The sequence below is a fragment of the Herpailurus yagouaroundi genome, unplaced genomic scaffold (genome assembly GCF_014898765.1).
Source record: "Herpailurus yagouaroundi ecotype Mexico unplaced genomic scaffold, PumYag 162450, whole genome shotgun sequence".
Classification (NCBI taxonomy): Eukaryota; Metazoa; Chordata; class Mammalia; order Carnivora; family Felidae; genus Herpailurus; species Herpailurus yagouaroundi.
In genome coordinates, this window is record NW_024423178.1 from 22821 (window position 1) to 43249 (window position 20429).

Below are 20429 nucleotides of genomic sequence, written 5' to 3' on the forward strand. Positions count from 1 at the left end.
AGCAGATATTTAGGTATTTATGATAGCCACAATAGTTTCCCCCCTGAGTATCATTGTCATGAATTAGAAGTGTTTAGTTTTTTAGAAGTGTTTAGCTTTTTAAATAATTATGTGTTAGTTTAATCATCTTGCCTAAATCAAAAAGATTATTTCAGTATCTTGCAGAAATGCAATATAGTAAATATCTCTAGAGCAAATATTTTAATCATTATTAAAAATAACTGAATGATCAAATTAAAATGACTATTCATATTTGTAAGAATCTTCATTTTTACAAATACAGACTCACTACAAATCTGTATATTTACCAAAGGCTAAAGTTTAAGGCAAAAACATTTCACACAAATAAATCAGTATTTTGAAACAAGACAGTGTTATCTATACATGCCTTCCTTTCTAATCTTTCAGTGAATAGGACTAGAAACAAAACAACAGCAAATTCCAAAAGAAGCAAAAACTATTAAAAGAAAAAAACTTTCAGGAAATTACCTGCCATCAAATGTAATTATATGTGGGTCAGTAAATGAATAGCAGTAAGCAGTTGGGACATCCTTTACTTTGATCTTAAAAGCAAAGATATTTTTGGTAAATATTATCATTAATTGTATTTAGTGACATACAATAAATAGCTTAGCAATCTCAATGAATTTTCAAATAATTGCTTTTATCATAGTTATAGAAAACTGAATCATTTAAAATGGAAAAAAACTTATTAAGTACTTTTGAAATGAAACGTTTATGAGATGTATTGCTCAAATAAATATATCTTTTTTAAAGCTTCAATTGTGAAGCTTCAATCATTTAAAGCTTCAATAAAGCTTTTTTAAAGCTTCAAATTACAAAAATTTGTCAACCTGGATGCTGTCTGGAATGTAGCTGTTCCACAGGAAATCCTCATTAACTATAGGTTCCACTACAATGTTTGTGATTCTATCTCCGTCTCGAGAAAAATCTGTTACAGCAGTGTAGGACACAAAAGCATGGTTACAGGATCCATTAGCACAGGATGATGTCTGGTGAAGGTCCACGTGACAGGAAGACAGTGCCAAGTTTAAGCCTAGCTGTTCTGTACCTATTTTGTGAAAAAATACATTGAGAATTTTTGTAAGGAAATATACCAACAAAAGCATGTAATAACTTGATTAACATGGAAAATTGAATCGAGATATTATTCTCATTTTCTCTTATTTAAAAAATATGGTTGTAATTTTGTCTGAAGGTGTAAATTTTGTCTAAAGGTGTTGAACTCTATTTGATTTTTATAAGTAATTAATCAACTTCAATATATATGTATACATAGTACTATTTTCAATAAGGTTATAAATCCATATGCACCTTCATAAAATTCAAAGCAATATATGAAATTTATTGTTTGTGCAAAAAAATCATAATTTCACCACCAAAAAGCAAAGTTTAATGTCTTTCTGCCTAACAATTGTGCCTTGGGTCCAGATATATCTGTAATATTTCATAGGGTTTGTACTCATGTTCTATCCATCGTTGAGTGATAGCAATGGTTATTAGTACAGATGATTATTGGATCATCAACTTAAAAATATAAAAATTAAAATAAATTAAGTAATTCCACACAAGTAATAAACTCTCTATTGCTTTTTATCTCCTAAATGTCTCAATATATTCAGAACCTTGAGAAGCTTCCTTTCCTATGGAAAAAAGGACAGAAAACAATAATTTAGAAAAAAAAATAGTAACAGAAGAGAGAAAGGAACTTCAGGAATTTGTGTAAGTAAACAAAAAGGATAGATTATTTCAAAAACCGGTAACAAGGGAAGTCTGCTATCATATCTTATTAGTAATTACAAAATCCTTCTGAGATCTAGAAAAAAGTAGCTGTTGTTGAAAACTTTCTATCGTCTTTTCTTCCACACATGATTTTCAGGTGTAAAATTATATTGGTCTGATGTAGGACACTGCACTAGATTCAAAATTACTGAAAAAAAAGTTCCTCTTTATGCATTTTTTCCATGGAAATGCATACTGTTACTCTGCACATAAAAAATAACAGAAACATCCAAATTTTTAGCTGGCTCCCTAAAGTCACTGTGGAATATATCTGGCTTGGATATAACCCCTGACATCATTTCCCCTGGTCCATGGTATGAGGGCCAAGCACTGCTCTCTGTAAGCCTGTGAAAAAGCAGCATAGTAGTTGTGGAAATACACTAAGAGATACCCACTTGAGCTCTGTGGAAGTAGATATGTAATGAAAATACACTTAAAAAAGATAAGATGAAGCAAATCCAGAATGAAATCCAGAAATTCTTCTCTAGAAAAAAAGGGAAATTATTTTTAACTGACAAATAGCAGGGACATGCAAACTCCTAAAATGTAGATATATATTGCTTTTGTATTATTATAATAATGCCTTTCTTGCTGCAAGAATTGAGAGCACACAAATATAGTTTAAAGTATACTTGCAGCTGAAGAAAATCTCTGCCTGACACAAGTTTGAAAAGGGTCATATTAACATCATCCTCTTCCTATTCTCCCCCATAAGCTGTAGTAAAATTTACCAAATATACTTTTCACACATAGTTTGAAGTAAAATTATGTCTAACAGTCTGAGAGAGAGGGTTTAATTGCATATTTCTGTGCTGAATTTCAAAACACAATGTTGCTCACAATGCTCCTGAAATCTGAATGAGTGGCTGGGCATTTATTACCTAAGCCTGTTTACTGTCACCTGTCTCGAGACAGCATCTCCCAATGCTTCTATTTGTACGTCCATCTCTTTTCTGGGTGTATCATTCCCATGGGACTCTCTCTTCAAACATTTTTATCCTTTGCTTCTCTGATTTAATTAGGTATAGTAGAGACCCGAAGACCTAGACGCATCGTATTTGGTGTATTTATTACATAAAATTTTATGTCCTATGGTGAAAAGGTATGTAAACAGAATCCCTCTTAAAAGTCATATTCTAATTTATATATCTCTTATGTGCTTTGGTTTCTACCTCAGAGTCTTAGGAGGAGAAACAGAATTCAACTAAACCCAATCACCGCCATCCATGCTTTGTCCTCTCATAATCTATCGTGTCCTTTGGGAGAATTTCATCTCTCCCTATATGGCTGTGACAGTGACATATGTGCAGCCATGCATCACACAATCTATGTAATTTGTAATTTAAATAGAATTTTATAACAAAAGGTCTCAAACACAAGCTTACATTAAGGAGAGAAGTATAAAGACTGTATTAGGAGACCCATGTTGCATAAGCTTGAATTTAAGTTAATATAACATATCATACCTCCCTAGTTAGGGATATTCGGAAAATCTTAAAGAGCAGTTTGTCTCTCCATCTCTGAAAACAAAGCAAAGAAAAAAGTAGGTGGGAGGACGAGAATGAAAAGGAGGAAGAAAAAGATGATGATGAGGAGTTGTTCATCACTGTTTTTTTTTTTTTTTTAATACATGCTATGAGCCCAGGAGGGATAAATGTGAATTGCAACATAGACTGTTTTGACAGTCAATAATATGGACCCATATCATTAATATGGCTGAGCTATAATTTGATGTAAACACACAACATAATTAATTATATGCATACTCTCCAGTGACTTTTTCTAGAAGAAAAAAAACCATTAATTATTATTTGAAATCCAGTAATAAAATTAAGTGAATTTAGTGTATTACCTTGATCAACAGTTTTCAGTTTTAATGAGATTTTGCATTCCTGGTCAAGCTCACTGAATTCAGAACAAATGACAGGTACTGTGCTCTCTATCTTCAGGCGATATTCTTTCCCATCTTCTGATATAGTGCTTAATTCAGGGTGTAACTGGTATAAGAAAATATGTAGTCATATCAAAATAGAATTTATTCCTAAGATAAAATTTTACAAGAGCATTTTTCTTAACAGCTCCTATTTTGCTAAATAAGCTGGGAGTAATAACTTAAGCCCTGAAATTTTCAATTTAATAAGATCAATTAAAACCAAATCTTTAAAAACATTAGCACATAGCAGAGTACACGGAGTCACTGTACTGCCCTGAGCTGAGGGATAATTTGGTTCCCCAACATGGTAGGCAGTCTGGTAGGAGTCTGCCTTGATGATTCTGGTTCTGGGATGGGCACTGGGGAATGGGCACAGACACAGAGATTTCATTTGTTTGTTAACATTTACTGACTCACAAATGAGTGTGTTTATTCTGAGAGATTAATATCACCCTTAACATAAGTTAGAAATCTAAGTATTTTTGCATATATAAATCAAAATATCATTGTCACCTCAAATATCTCAAGCTTATGTTGCAGCCTCTGTCTTCCTTAGTTGGATTACTAACTACTGAAGTCTAGGACTGGTCCCATCCCAGTTCATGGGCCAATCCTTTTTTGAGGCAGGAAGTTTTTACTCCATCTGAATTCTTGGCTAGCTCCCTACTAGCCTAATTAGAAACATCTCCTGGGGGCTGACCAATGACCTGGATGTTTTTTGCTGAGTGTTCACCAATGGAGATCCAAAGGTTCTGCCTCCCCGAGGTATGAGCTCTTCTCTCCTCCTACTGTGATTATACTCTTCTGACAACATGGTTACTCTTCTCACTCCTTCCTTGGTCCCTACTGTGTATAAATGGACTTTCTCCAGACCAGTTTTTGTCTTGGCTCTCACAATCTATTTTGAGTCCTATTCACACAATCTATTGATTGTCTCATCTTGTCCTTGAACTAGAGATGAGTCCAGGTCAAACTCCAGTCCTGTGGCTGAGACCACAGGGGGTGTACAGTGCCTGTCTGCCTAGACCTCATGATATTGCCCCATTCATTCCACCACTTCTGGATTCCCTGGATGACTGCTCATCTGCTGTAATAGCAGCAGATCCTGTGCTTGGACCTCCCATGATACCAGCAGTGACCACAGACATTGCCTTGTGTAGTTACCTCCATCTTCACAGTTCATAGAGCCCAGATTTCTGGGTCAATTTTACTCTAGTCAGAGGCTCCAGTACCTGACCTGGTACTTGTATTCCAACCTGCATGCTAACTAAATATCAATAATCTAACTTTTAGACATGTGATAGAATGAATTATGGGAATAAAGCTTTCATTTTTAATTTTTTTTAAGTTAATTATTTTGACAGAGAGAGAGAAAGAGAGAGAGAGCACAAATTCGGGAGGGACAGAGAGAAAGAGAGGGAGAGAGAATTCTAAGCAGGCTCCACAATGTTAGTGGAGAGCCCGATGCGGGGCTCCAGTTCATGAAGTGTAAGATCATGACCTGAGCCAAAGTCAGACATTTAACTGACGAGCTACCCAAGTGCCCCACTTTTATTCTAATTTGAGCTATTTCTCAAAAAATATGCAAGTATATTCCAATTTTAGTTCATTAACGGGGGCCCTCGAACAGTGTTGTGCATTAGAATTATTTGGGTAATTTTTCAAAAATAGAGACTCTCGGATCTCAGTGTTCAGTCTGTGATGAGGTCTTGGAACCAGCATCCACAGATCACAGTATAGAAAACACAGTGATAGAGAAGTAATCTTTCTGATCCATCCCCGTGGCTACATACCTTAATGCCTGCAAAAAATTCTTGGCTTTCGATGGCTAAGCTTTGTACATGTGGATTCTCCAACAAAAAGATGGAAGCACTACAGAATATCTATGAACACAGTTATGAATAATCATTTAGCAATGCAATTATGGAGAAAATACGTGTAAACTATTGTAATTAAGTACTTAACTTATAGTAGATTATGCATAAAAGATAATAAGAAGCTAAACAATTTGAAAACTTGCTTGAAAATCGAGAAGAATTCCACAATTTAAAAATATTACCTATTCAAACCTCAACATAAATCAAAGTGTTGTAGACTTTGTATTTAAGATATATTTAAAAGTGGATAAGTGACATCATCATTAAAAAAATAAAAATATTTTTCAAGAATAAAAACATATTTTAAAACCAGAAAGAGGCATCAAGTTATAAGGGTTCATTGATAATTCAGCAAATGGTAACAGCAGATATTCATATGTAGTCAATAAGATACGGAGTCATCCAATATCATTTGAGTTGGCACAATTGCCAAGGAAAAAAGAAAAAGAAAAACATTAGTGCTTGGTATTCTGGGGATGAAGGTATTTTTAGGATATGTTAAAAAACTCATTTTTTAAAATCAATACATTCACAAAAAGAAAAAAAAATGTGAACATACCCTATCTCCGAGTCTGAGATTTATTCCATCCAGCTCTAAAAGAGAGAATGCCTGAACTGTGGTCTCTTGCTTCAGCTCCTCTTTGATTTCTTGAGAAGAAAGCCTAGACCAAGTTATGAGAAATCCCACCGAAGTGCTTGTAGGGGAAACATCAAAAGCACACCTACAGAAAAGCCTGGATTCAATCAGCTCCACCACAACTTCTGGCCTTCCTGGGGGCGGTGGTGGCACTGAGACAAACTGCTGACCTGAGGGGAAAAAATGCATAATCTGTCATCAATCAGGCATCTTAAAGAATGGATAATGACAAGCAGAAAGCTCATGAAAACTGCGGCTCAGGGATTTATATTAAGAAAAGTAAAATACATTCAGAAAGATAACTATTATCTAGCAATCAGCAAAGCAGCACATTTTTATTTTTGACCCAATAATCACAGAAATATTGATAGCAGAGAAACTTACCAGCTCATCAAGCTTATATTAATGTACTTTGGATGTGTCTACCCTTGAAAAAAGTCTAGCTCTTGAGCATAAAAGTAATTCACCTCCTTCGAAGTGATTTATGAAAGATTTCCCTTTCTAAAAGATTGAACAAAGAAATAAAATTAAGGTTTTTTTTACGTTATAATTTCTTGCTTAAAAAGTAGTCATTTATAGGGGTGCCTGGGTGGCTGAGTCGGTTGAATGTCCAGCTTTGTTCTGCTCAGGTCATGATCTTGCGGTTTGTGAGTTCCAGCCCCGCATCGGGCTCTGTGCTGACAGCTCAGAGCCTGGAGCCTGCTTCGGATTCTGTCTTCGTCTCTCTCTGCCCCTTCCCTGCTTCCTCTCTCTCTCTCTCAAAAATAAACATTTAAAAATAAAAAAAAAAGTCATTATAATGTAAACTCAAAAGGCTTACTATTTTCCTCTTATAACTCAACCCATCATTACTCTGGGTTGAAAGAGCAGCTCATTACGGGACTGATTAAACTGTTGAGTGAAATAAATCAGGTGTTAAACAACAGTCTTACTCTTTTCATTTTTCTGATGTTAAAAATGTTTGAAATTTTCTCTAGGAACTTGGGAAGACTTTGCAATTTTCAGCTCTGGTCATTCGTAAGATTAAATTTAGGGATCTAAAATGTTTCTAAATGAGTTTTTAAAATTTCCTTTGTTTTAGAAAAGAGAAAAATATCTAAGTGATAAATTTTACAAGATTTAAAACGTGCTAAAATGTACAATTTTTTTTTAGGATATACATGGTCATTTTACAATAGTTGCAAAAGTAATTTTTTTAGTCCTCTCATAGATTTTTGAAAACTCTGAGGGATTCTAACCTAAATATAAGGGAAAAAATAACCTTGTGTATTTTAAGATATTTTAACTTGCTATTTTGTTAGATATTCAATTACAAAATCCGAGTAGCAAATGAATTTTTTTCGAATTAATCTGAGTAATAAATATTGTTTTTTGTTTTTTTGTTTTTTTTTTTTTGAGAGAGAGAGAAAGAGAAAGAGAGAGAGAGAGAACACGCAAGCAGGGAAGGGGCAGAGAGAGTACCAAGCAGGGTCCGTGTTGTCAGCACTGAGCCTAACTTGGGGCTCGATTTCACAAACTATGAGGCCATGACCTGAGCCAAAATCAAGAGTTGGATGATTAACTGAGCCACCCAGGCACTCCTAATCTAAGTAACAAATACCTTGCCAAACATCTTAAACATGAGGTCAAATCATTATGTTCACATTTGAAAGAAATAATAGACTACTCTTTAGTACATTGGTTTTTAAAAAAATTATATATGAGGGAAAATTTCCTCTTACATAAATTAGGAAAAAGAAGTTCAACTTATTTCCAAACAGGGAAGAACTATCTATGGAAATGATTATTTAGAGTAAGAGATGACAGATAACTGAAAAGAAAATAATTCATGAAAATTAAAACTTTGAATCACTATTTTAAATGGCATCAACTATCTGGGTGAAAAAACAGATCATTGCTCACAACAATGTAGATGAAAGAAACTTTGTCAACATATATTTAAAAGAAAAGTTTGAAAAAACAAGAGATAAATTATTTCTGCTTGTACCTTTTTGTCAATTCTGATACTAACAGTTGCTGGATATGTTAACATATTCTCTACTTTATCCTGAAGCTGTTGACTTTTGATTCAATATTTCCATTCAAGGGTTATCTCCCCAGATTGTGTATGATTTTGTATAGCATTTTTTCCCAATAATTGCATAAGCCTTCTGTACAACATACATACATAGCTTAAATTTATTGCTTATTCAGAAAAGAAAAGCGATTTCACTATAATATATGTATATGAGAAAGATAATCCAAACCTATTATGCAGGTTATATATAAAGTATAACAAATATACTTTATGTTTAATATTACTATTATTAGGGATATTGTTTTGTTCTCTTAAGAACTTAAATCACAGTGTTTAATTAAACTGAGACTTTCAGATAAAATAATAACTTGTTTAAAGAAGAGTAGAAAAAGGAGCTGGAAAATCCATTAACATATTAATTAACATATTAATTAACATATTAATTTTTAGAACTGGTATCTAAATATTATATAATCTCTCCTGATTTGTTTTTTGTCATTATGGTTTATTTTATCAAACACCTTAGTTAATTATGTGTCAACAATCCCATATTCATTTATTATATTCTCATATCATCGTCAATATACTTGACCAATATATCCCGCAAAAACGCTAAAGTTTCAATAATAATTTTAATCTCTTCTCATCCTTTAAGTAGATATCATAAATTTATTAGACAATCTATTTAGAGTTATTTTAAGAAATATTGACATAGGATTTTTTTAGTTTGTAAACAACTTCTAAAAATTTAATTTAGAAAATAAAAAAAATACAGATTTGAAGGAGGAGAAAAATTACGAGTACCATTAACATTTTTGGTGTTTATCTTTCAAGAGTTATTTGGTATAAACGCAATCGCTTTCAGAAAATAAAAATGAGATTGTGCTACATATTTTGATTTCTTAACTACAGTATGCTATTAATATTTACTAATATCAAAGAATGTATTCCTGAATTTTAATATTGTTTATAGAATATTTTATCATGGGTACACCAAAAATATTGAATCACCAGCAGTTATTGTATATTTGAAATTTAGTTTTTCATATTATTAGAAAAATGCTGTTTTAAAGAGAGTACTTACATGCTTCTTTAATATTTCTATAAGCTAGACTTTTGAAAATGGAATTGTTGAGGACAAATATATGTACATTTTTAATATTGTTGCGATATACTGCCAAATATTTCCCCATATAAGAATTCTACCAATATCTGTAGGGTATGACATGCCCAACTCCATATATTTGCTAATTCCAGGACTACTGCTTACAGGCAGGATAAAGTGATTTTTATTTTTGATAGTCACGAGACTGAGGTGAAGTCAAATAGCATAACTAACATCTAAGTAAGTTACAGAACATAAAAACCCATTGAAATGGGGGCACCTGGGTGGCTCAGTCAGTTAAGTGTCCAACTCTTGATTTCAGCTCAGGTCATGATCTCACAGTTTGTGAGACTGAGCCCTGAATCAGGTTCTCGGCTGACAGCATGGAGCTTGCTTGGGATTCTCTCTCTGCCTCTTTCTCTCTGCCCCTCCCCTGCTCATGCTCTCTCTCTCTCTCTCTCTCTCTCTCTCTCTCTCTCTCTCGAGAAATGAATAAACAAAACAACTTTGAAATTGTAAGTTTATAAATTGTTAAAAAAATAAAATTTGATACTTACGAACACAGTCACCACTAATTTCAATTTCATCAGGGTCACATGGGTGTAATTTTGCATCAGAAATAGCTGCAAAAGGTTAAGGTTTATATATTTATTCAATTGAGCATAAAGATATAAATACATACATAATGACAATTCCTCGGAGAAGTATGTTTCAATAGACTAAGACTTACTTATTCTCATTTTTATTTATAATAAAATTTTCCCTTTTCAGGATGGGATCAAATAGAGATAATTTGGAATCATATTTTAAAACAACTAAAGCTTTCATGTCTTGTTTCCTAAATTTTAGTCTACACTATTAAGTAATGAAACTAAAATTTACATAAATTTATACAACAATTGGTTTGAACCACTTCTGTGGAACTTGTTTCTCCTATAATCATGTGCAGGGTTACAGAAATGAGTTGACAGCTGTCATGGTAATAACTATAACCCAATGCCAAACTAGGTTCATTGGAACAAAGGTAACTACTCGAACAAAGACAGGCTCATCAGATTGCTTCTTGGAAGAATTTAGAATTTAAACTGAGAGACAAGGACTTGAGAGCAGAGTCAGGTCAATGATGAAGTTCTACAGGAATGTGTATAGACTCTTGTTGCTAACCTCATGGGAGGTGCTCTAATGCTCATATCTTCTGAGGCCTTCTTATTTAACTCTTTCTCAGATTCAATGACACATCCTAAACTCCTTAGAGTTCATGATTTTTAAACATTATTTCAACTTGTTTTCTGTTATTTGTAACTCAAACTAATGATTCATTGTTATACCTTTTAAAAAAATTTTTTTAACGTTTATTTATTATTGAGAGACAGAGACAGAGCATGAGCATGGGAGGGACAGGGAGAGAGGAGGAGACACAGAATCAGAAGCAGGCTCCAGGCTCTGAGCTGTTAGCAAAGAGCCCAACACAGGGCTTGAACTCACAAACCGTGAGATCCTAACCTGAGCTGAAGTCTGACACTTAACCGACTGAGCCACACAGGTACCTGTTTTATGAGTTATATTTTTATACGCATTTTGATCGCAGTTCATTTTTTAAAATTTGTGTATAAACGATTTGTTGAAACTACTGTCCTTTTTCTAAAGAATTGACTATATTTAGTGTTGAAAATCAGTTGATTATATGTGTGTTGATTTATTTCTGGGCTCTGTTCTTATCCACTGATCTATCTTGATGCAAACATAACACTTTACAGATTAACTTTAGGATAAATCTGAAAGTCACTATAAATTGTCCAACTCTTTTCCTGATCAAGGTAGTTTGGGGTATTGCAGATATTTTGAATTTCCATATAAATTTTAGGAAAATTTGTCAATCTCCAAAAAAAAAAAAAAAAAAAGCTTGCTGAGATATTGATTAGGACTGTTTTAGAGCTATAAATTACCTTGAGAATTGGTTTCTTAACATTGATCTTTGTTCCATAAACATGGTTTATCTCTCCATTATCTTAAGTTTTCCAATTTTTCTCAGCAAAGTTTTACTGTTTTCACTTTATAGGTCTTGTGCATCTTTTTCCATATTTATTCCTAAGTATTTCATATAGTTGGTACTATAATTAGTATTTTTAGATAAAATTCCTGATAGTACGTATGTAAAGAAATACAAATGATTTTTATATGTTGATCTTTTTTCTTTCAGTATTACTTCTTACTAGCTCCAATAGCTATTTTGTAGATTCCACTGGATTTTCTAAATAGATGATCATACCATCTGCATATATATGTATGAGGGATATAGTTTTCTTGAATGTCTGTGTCTTGCTTTTACTTTGAGAGTATTGTTGGCTCTACAGAAGCTTTTTGGTTCCTACCATTCATTTTTCTGGAAAAGTTATGTAAAATTGGTATTATTTCCTCCTTTATTATTTGGAAGAATTCCCAAACCATCTGGGCCAGGGTTCTTGTTTGTTTGTTTTATTTTATCTGTGGAATGGATTTTAACTAAAAATACAATTTGTTTAACAATTATAGGGCCATTGAAATTATTTTTTTCTTTTGAATGAGCTCTAGTATTCGTGTATTTCAAGAAATTTGTCTACTTCATTTAAGTTGTCAAATGTATTGGCAGTTATTCATAATAATTCTTTATTCTTATAATTCTTTTAATATCTGGAGAGTCTGTATTTTATCACCTCTCTTATTCCTGATATTGGAAACTTCTGCCTTTACTTTTTTCATTTTGTGTATTATTCCATTGATTTTCACTCTGATCGTTATTTCCTTTCTGCTTACTTTGGGTCTCATTTGTGCTGCTTCTAGTTTCTTAACATATAAACTGAGTTTGTTTTTTTTTTTTTTTACAGATCCCACAGATCTGTAAACTCTCTTGTTTTCACAGTATATTTAGTGGGTTTTTTTTTTTTTACTAACACCAAACTTTTTTTTATATTCTAATTTCCTTACTCTAGGGCCTAGCATGTAATCTATCTTGGTAAATGTTTCTGGTGCACTTGTAAGGAATGTGGGTTGTTCTGTCATCTGTGGAATCTTCTCTAAATGTCATTTAGATCAAGTTGATTGATAGAATCTTTCCACTCTCCTCCATTTTTTTTTTGTTTTTGTTTCTATGTGCTCAGTTATTGACTGATGAGTGTTAATCTCCAACATGAACCATAAATTTGTCTATTTCTTCTTAAAGATCTGTAAGTTTTGCTTCCTGTATTTTGAATTCTGTTATTAGGTACATAAGTATTTAGAACCGTTTTATCCTGTTGTTCAATTGATCCTTTTATCTTTAGGAAATGACCCTTTGTCTTCTAGGTGATATTCTTTGTTCAATAATTTACTTTGTCTGATATGTACAATGCCACTCTAGATTTCTTGTCATTTGTGGTACCTAAGTCAATCCTTTCCTCATATTTATAACCTCATTTTTCTTTATGTTTAACATGGGCTTCTCTGGGCAGTAGTTGGGTGTTGCTTTTATTACCCAATCTGAAAATTTCTGACTTTCAATTGGGGTGTTTAGATCACATATATTTAATATAATTATTGATATTCTAGGGTTTAAATCTATCATGTTGCTATTTTCTATTTGTCCTTTTGGCACTTTTCACCTGTTTCTGTATCTCTAAAAGGTGTATTTTGTGTATCTTATCTATTTTATTGGCTATTAGATACACACACATATTTTAGTGGGTGCTGTAGGGTATATAGTATATGTCCTCAACTTCTCATGGCCTACTTCCAATTGATATAATGCCTCTTTGTATAGCATAAAGACCTAATAACCACCTTGTTAAGTACAAACATGGAAAATATGAAAAAACATTTTCCAATGAACTTTTCTCAGTAAATAACATATATAAATCTTTTTGCTTGAATGGCATTGATTATAAGTATAATCTTGAATTAACGTTTGTTTTCTTTGCCTTATAGAAATTGTAGATAAACTGTATGAAAATTATATGTAAGTTATAAAAAACAAAAATCATAAGAATATATTATTAAAATGGTGACAATTTTCTTTAATTTGTGCTGTTTTGATAATGTTCAAAAATTTTTAAAAATATTTGTTTATTTTTGACAGAGAGAGAGACACACACAGAGCATTAGCAGGGGGAGGGGCAGTGAGCAAGACACACACACACACAGAATCTGATGTAGGATCCAGGCTCCGAGCTGTCAGCACAGAGCCCAACACAGGGCTATAAGAACTCATGAACTGTGAGATCATGACCTGAGCCAAAGGTGGACGCTTAACCAACTGAGCCACCCAGGCACCCCTGTTTTGATGATTTTTAAGCTAAATATACCTGATGGATTGTTGCCTATCCAATAGCCTATTAGCTGGTGACAGAAATATGTCCAAGTAAAAAAGGAGATTTCACAGATTGCCTCTGAAGACAGAGATAAGCCAAAGAATTCTTCTGAAGTAGTTGTGATAAAACTTCTTCCAAATAAGCTCCTTAAGGGGAGGTAAGTTCCAGTTAGCACAAGCTCTCTTTTTATCCTTTGGGCTTCCCCTTTTATCCTGTCTAAAATGCACATAAAGAGCAAAAACTGGACCTTCATCTCGTCACTGTGAAGAAAAAGCCTAGAGACTCACAGAGACCTCAGCCTGACATTGTAAATGGCCAAGTCATCATCAGCCCAGAACATCTGCTTCAGATTCTTGGTAAGCAAGAGAAAAAGACACTTAAGAGGATTATGTGATTCATTTCTGTTTGCTATCCAGGAATTCTAATTCAAGTTTAAATAGTATTTCAAGGTAAGCTTTTATTGGCACATCAGAGAAGATAATTCATGTGTATATCGATTAATAACTTATATACAAAAAGTAAAAAATAACAATCTTCTCCCAGAAATTCTCTTTAGTTAAAACCAGTAGGAGGACATGAATATGAAGAATAAAAGAAATACTTTTGAATATTCAAACTTGAGAAAATGAATGGGCGGGAATGACATTAACAGGACATATTTTTTTAAGTATTAACAGCATGTCAAAAAATGCAAATTATATGTATTGAGTTTTTAAATTCAATGTAAACAATATTTTTTTTAAATTTTTTTCAACGTTTTTTATTTATTTTTGGGACAGAGAGAGACAGAGCATGAACGGGGGAGGGTCAGAGACAGGGGGACACAGAATTGGAAACAGGCTCCAGGCTCTGAGCCATCAGCCCAGAGCCCGACGCGGGGCTCGAACTCACGGACCGCGAGATCGTGACCTGGCTGAAGTCGGACGCTCAACCGACTGTGCCACCCAGGCGCCCCTCTAAACAATATTTTTGTCTAAGTGATTGCTTTTATGATATTCCGTGGTATAAAAGTTCTGTTTTCATTTTTAATAGTAATCAATATTTCTTAAAAAATAATGTAGATATGTTGTTGGTTTTTTTCCCATTGAAATACCTATGCAATTTTCCACATATACTTGGTAATATTATTAGAGATTTTGTAAAAATTAACTGTTTTGATGACAAGAATATTGAAAAATACTAAAAAGACATTTTTCAAATCTCTCACCTTGGCCACTCAAGGTGCATTTCTCTGGATTCTCTCCTTCCTAATGGATAACATTAGCTCTATTAACTGAGCAGTTGATGTCCTTCCTGAACATACTGCTATCAACCAGGTTTAGCTGGCTAGCAGCTGTGTAAGAAATGTGAAGACTTACTGGCTAAAGCTCTCAGGATAATTCTCTTAAGACTTCTCAAAGCACAGAATAAAATGAAGAGTTCCCTAACTAGCAGACCCTGCTGCCTTTCCAGCTCATGTCTTGTAATACTCTGCTCACTCTTTGCGATCCAACATCTCTGTGCTACTTTCACTCTGGGGAGCAACACCACACTTATTGCCTTAAGGCCTTTTACGTGCTGTTGTTGTTGTTGTCTGGGATGTTGTTCCCCACACTTTTTATCTGACCCAGGACTGTTTACCCTCAAACTCTCAATGTCAATGCCCTTTTCTCAGAAGAGGCTTTCTTCTGTGGTTCCTCATTATAAATTTCACCCTCCTTCACCTTTGGTATTCTCATCTACAGCAACTTTTTTTTCTAATTTTCATTTTAGAGAGAGAAAACATGAGTGGGGGAGAGGAGCAGAAGGGGAGAGAGGGAGGGAGGGAGGGAGAGAGAGGGAGGGAGGGAGGGAGAGAGAGAGAGAGAGAGAGAGAATCCCAAGCAGGATCCACACTCAGCACAGAGCCCAATGTGGGGCTTGATCCCATGATCGTGGGACCATGATCAGGGTCAAGACCAAGAATTGGACACTCAACCCACTGAGCCTCCCAGGCACACCCATAGCAACTTTTAATCTTCTCATTCACACCACTCATTGCAATTTGTGTTTCCATGTATATTCCTAGCCATTGTTTTGCCATAGCTATTATTTGTAGTTTTTTTTGTTTTTTGTTTTTGGATAATCTAACAACCTCAAGATGAAAATATTCATAGCTATTACTAACACGATTGTCACTGTTTGCTAAATCAAGTGTTTGGCCTAGTTTAAGAGCACTAATCCAGAACAGTATCTCCTAGCATTGTCAGTCTCCTACATATGGAGGAATCCAGATAACATAGTAGAGGGATATTGGTTTCCTCCCATAATTTGGTCCCATATCAGCAAACTTTCTCCATCCCCAACCAAGAATAAATCCCTCAATTATCAGCTTCATTCCTGTCTAAGCAGTCCAAGTAAAAAAATCACCATTATGTAGCTTCTTTCCATTTTGAGCTCCTTGTATCTGAGGAGTTGGGTCACTAGTTCTATTAAACACTTCTATTAATGTGCATTTGTTGTGTCCTTACTTGGTACTGGGCATGAGGTCATGAGACCTTGATATAAAGGGTACATTGTCTTCAAAGAGTTCACAGTCATAATTGAGCACAGAGAAAAAAAACCCAAAAAACTCATTAAGTTCAATTATCTATTGTGAGCTCCATGATGGTGTATTATGGGAACTACCCTCTTCTCCAACATCCTTAGTCAACAACATGGTCAGTGGCAGGCTCACGAATCCGCTGTGCATTTTATGTCTGTATATCTCATGTCCTCTCTTAGATAACAAGCCAAAACAGAACTGTCCATTCCTTTCTCTCCCCAACTAATGTGTTGCTTTCCTATCTCAGCTGCTCAAGCAAAAAACCTAGGCCTTGTCCTTGGTTCCTTTCTTTCCACCTTCTCTCATATCTAATGCATGAGCTCTGCCTCCAAAAGACATCCCAACTCAATAACCTCTTTTCTTTGCCACTAGTCTAAACCATTTCCTCCTTCTCCAACCTTTGAGCCACCACTGTCTTTCCACAGCCTCTTCAATGGAGTCTTCTAAATACAATCCATAGATCATATTTACCTATTTTAAATCCCATTAAGGCTTTATACTGCAGTTATGACTATCTAAGTTCTTACCACGGTCAACATACCCTACAGATTCTGTCCCCTTCCTACTTCTCTGATCTCATCTCTGAAGTCTCATCCATTCAGTCTTCCTGCCATGTTGTTCCTCCTTCAGTTCACTGAACAGCCATCTTCATACCTGTCTAAGGACACTGGCATTTGTTGTTCTTTCTACCTAGAATGCTCTTTCCCCATATGTCTTCACGGATGGTTCATTCTCCTCATTCAGAGCTCAGCTCAAGTTCATCAACTGTCAGAGAGACCTTCTTCAGGTACTCTGGGTGAGACAGCATCCTTGTGCCAGTCAATCACTATTGCACTGACCAGTTTTCTCTAATTTATAACACATTTTGCTTCCAAAAACAATTTTATTTTTTGTTTTATTTTCAGTTTGTGATAAACATTTTATTTAAAAGTAATTTTAGGGGCGCCTGGGTGGCGCAGTCGGTTAAGCGTCCGACTTCAGCCAGGTCATGATCTCGCGGTCCGTGAGTTCCAGCCCCGCGTCGGGCTCTGGGCTGATGGCTCAGAGCCTAGAGCCTGTTTCCGATTCTGTGTCTCCCTCTCTCTCTGCCCCTCGCCCGTTCATGCTCTGTCTCTCTCTGTCCCAAAAATAAATAAACATTGAAAAAAAATTAAAAAAAAATAAAATAAAATAAAAGTAATTTTAAATGCACATAAAAGTTGCAAAAATAATATGGAGCTTTCCTGGTAATAATACCCTTTCACTAATGTTAACATATTACAAAACCATGATACATTTGTTAAAACTAAGAAATTTATCTTAGGACTCTATTCTTTTTTTTTTTTTAAGTTTATTTAATTTATTTATTTTGGCGGGGCAAGGGGAGAGAGAGAGAGAGAGGTAGAGAGGTAGAGAGAGAGAGAGAGAAAGAGAGAGAACCCTAAGTAGGCACTGTGCTGTCAGCACAGAGCCAATGTGGGGCTCAAACTCACAACCGTGTGATCATGACCTGAGCTGAGATCAAGAGTCGGATGCTTAACCGACTGAGCCACCTAGGTGTCCCAGTTAGGACTCTATTCTTAAATAAACTGAAAAGTCTATTTGGATTTTACCAGTTTCTGCTAACATTCTTTTCTGTTCCAGTATTCAATCCAGGATATCATCATATTGCATTATTCATCATGTTTCCCTAATCTTTTCCAATCTGTGACAGTTTTTTCACTCTCTCATGACTCTCCATGATTCTGACACTTTTGAAGAGTATTTTTCACAGGTGTTTTGTATAATATTTCTCACTTTGGATTTGTATGAATTTTCTCATGATTATACTGGGGTTATGGCTTTTAGGGAAGAATACCACAAAGGAGAAGTACATCTTATTGCATGTTATCAGCAGGTAACTGATATCAACATACATTATCACTCATGATATTAACCTTGCTCACTTGGTTAATACAGTGCCTACTACATTTCTCTCTTATAAAATCACTGTATTTTCCTTTCTATACACTATTATTTGGGAACAAGTCACTAAATACTGCTCACAATCAAAATGAAAGGAATTAGGCCCCATATTCTATGTGGGATACTAACTACAAATATTTGCAATTCTTCTTTAAGGAAGGTTTGTCTCCTTTCTTCCATCAATTTATTTCTCTAATCATGTCTTGATGTAGTAGGGACTCGTGGATATTTATTTTATTCTCTGAGTCATATCCAGTTTATTTTTCTATGTCTGAGGCACTCCACTAGAATGTGAGTTCCATGAGGGAAGATATCTCATTTGTCTTGTTCATTACCATAACCCTAAGGCCTAAAATAATTTCTGGCAAAGGATAAACATTCAATCAATATTAATGAATGAAAGACGAAATAACTTAAAACACATTTGCATGATATCTTTTTGTGTGGAATAAGCTTAGGAATTCCCTGAGCTTGCATGCATGGGTTAACAAGGCATAAAGTAATAGGAAGCCACAGAATGAAAGCATCAAAGATTAGTAAACAGGGAAAAGGCCCCCAGTATATGACAAAGGTATAGGAATAGGAAATTTCAGGATGAAAACATCCAAGATGAGGTAAACAAGATTAGGTATTCAGGGTGGAAGCAGCCCCCAACATAGTACAATAGCAGAAAGCTGCTTTCACAGGAAGGAAGGACCAAAATAGGTAAACAGGTAAAGAGGGCTATGGATGGCAGCAGGGCAAAGTTGCCCAGAGTGGAGCTAATTAGCAAAAGAAAGGTGCCTTGTTGACCCTGATGGTAGCACGCTCTTTCTGTCTTATTCCCTAGGCTAGCTAAGATAAACAGACTCATGCCTGCCGTAAACAACCATCTGCCTGGCACCAGGACTTTGTTTTGTATTGACCCAAACCCCTAACGCCACATATATTCAAAAGCCCCTTTCCCTCACACCCATGAGTTAATGTTCATGGTTTCATGGTCTCTTTGTGCATGTCCATCAAGCTTGTAAGCCTTCTGATCCTAATAAAAACGAGCAAGGACCCTTACTCATGTCTCGTCTCTTCCTCGACATTAGCCTCTCTCGCATTTCAATCCTGCATCTGCTCTCTTGCTGGACAAGAGAGAACTCCAGACCCAGAGTCTACGACATCTTTCACTCACCATCCTCATCCTTTAATTAAAAAGGGTGAAAGGGCATGAGGAACCCAAAGAAGTTTTAACAAATTCAATCGTTATGTTCAATGGGAGGAATGGCAAGAAATCTACTTTGATACTGTCACATCAGCAAATATTTCTGATATTGGCTCACTTAAGATCTTGGTAAAAAATCCTAAACAGATTTGGCCAATTTAAACCAGAAATTTAGCTTCACTCTAGCAATAGTGGCAGACCAAGACTCAGTGAGATTTGTATTATCTCAACACAACCTATCCAGAGAATGGCCCAAACAGAGCAACACACACAGTTGTGACTAGTAGTTCATGGATATTACTCATGTTTTCTTACCTTCTGCACAATATCCCATACATCCTTGAGTGGGCTGTAGTAAGTACACAAAAAATTTTCCACAGTTTCTTACAGACACTGGGATTTGAAAAAGACAGCAGTCTTTTGTAGTGTTAAACAAAAAATGCCATGTGGCACAAGCTGTCAGTTGCTTGATCTCTCCAGGTGAAGGCAGTGTCTCTGAATCTCTCAGAGATAGCCAGATGGGTGCCTGTGTTCCACAGTGATTCATCTTTTGCAATAGAGAAAACAAAAGTTGAAAATCCAAGTTATTTTCACATGTGATAGATAAATCAACTTTGCATTTTTTTCTGAACCACCTTTAAAATATTAAGTTATCATTAAAAAATCTAATAACTTGTACCTGTACTATAAAAGTAACTTTATGGAATATTAAATTTAAGGTAGATTGCTCATAATTAATATAACCTTACTCAATTTAAATTTATTCTGTGTTACTTTTGTATTATGAACAAGAGAAATTCAGTATCAGATAACTTACTATCATAGCAATGTATTTTAAGGTAAGATAGGTGAATCTGAAGTTATCTTAATACAGAGCAAAAAGATAAACTCACCTTGGAGATTTCTTCTGAAATTACTAAATATAGTATATGTAAGAAGTTAATGCATGGTTCAAGAGGTATCAAAAATCAGGGGAGAAGGAAAGGACTGTTCACAATTTGGTGATGAAACAACTGGTTGGTGATTTGGGGAAAGA

General features: G+C 34.8%; 1 protein-coding gene across 1 annotated transcript in view; it reads right to left on the reverse strand.

Moving 5' to 3' along the window:
* The window catches only part of LOC121026775 (von Willebrand factor D and EGF domain-containing protein-like), a gene marked incomplete at its 3' end in the record, with an annotated part of 79431 nt that overhangs the window by 21529 nt on the left and 37473 nt on the right, over positions 1–20429 (reverse strand). Inside the window, exons 4-10 of the mRNA XM_040469550.1 lie at positions 19709–19940; positions 9930–9995; positions 6173–6420; positions 5530–5619; positions 3656–3800; positions 855–1072; positions 490–563 (exon numbers count right to left, since the gene is read on the reverse strand). Coding sequence (XP_040325484.1) covers positions 490–563; positions 855–1072; positions 3656–3800; positions 5530–5619; positions 6173–6420; positions 9930–9995; positions 19709–19940 — 1073 coding nt within the window. The remainder of the gene's footprint in view (positions 1–489; positions 564–854; positions 1073–3655; positions 3801–5529; positions 5620–6172; positions 6421–9929; positions 9996–19708; positions 19941–20429) is intronic.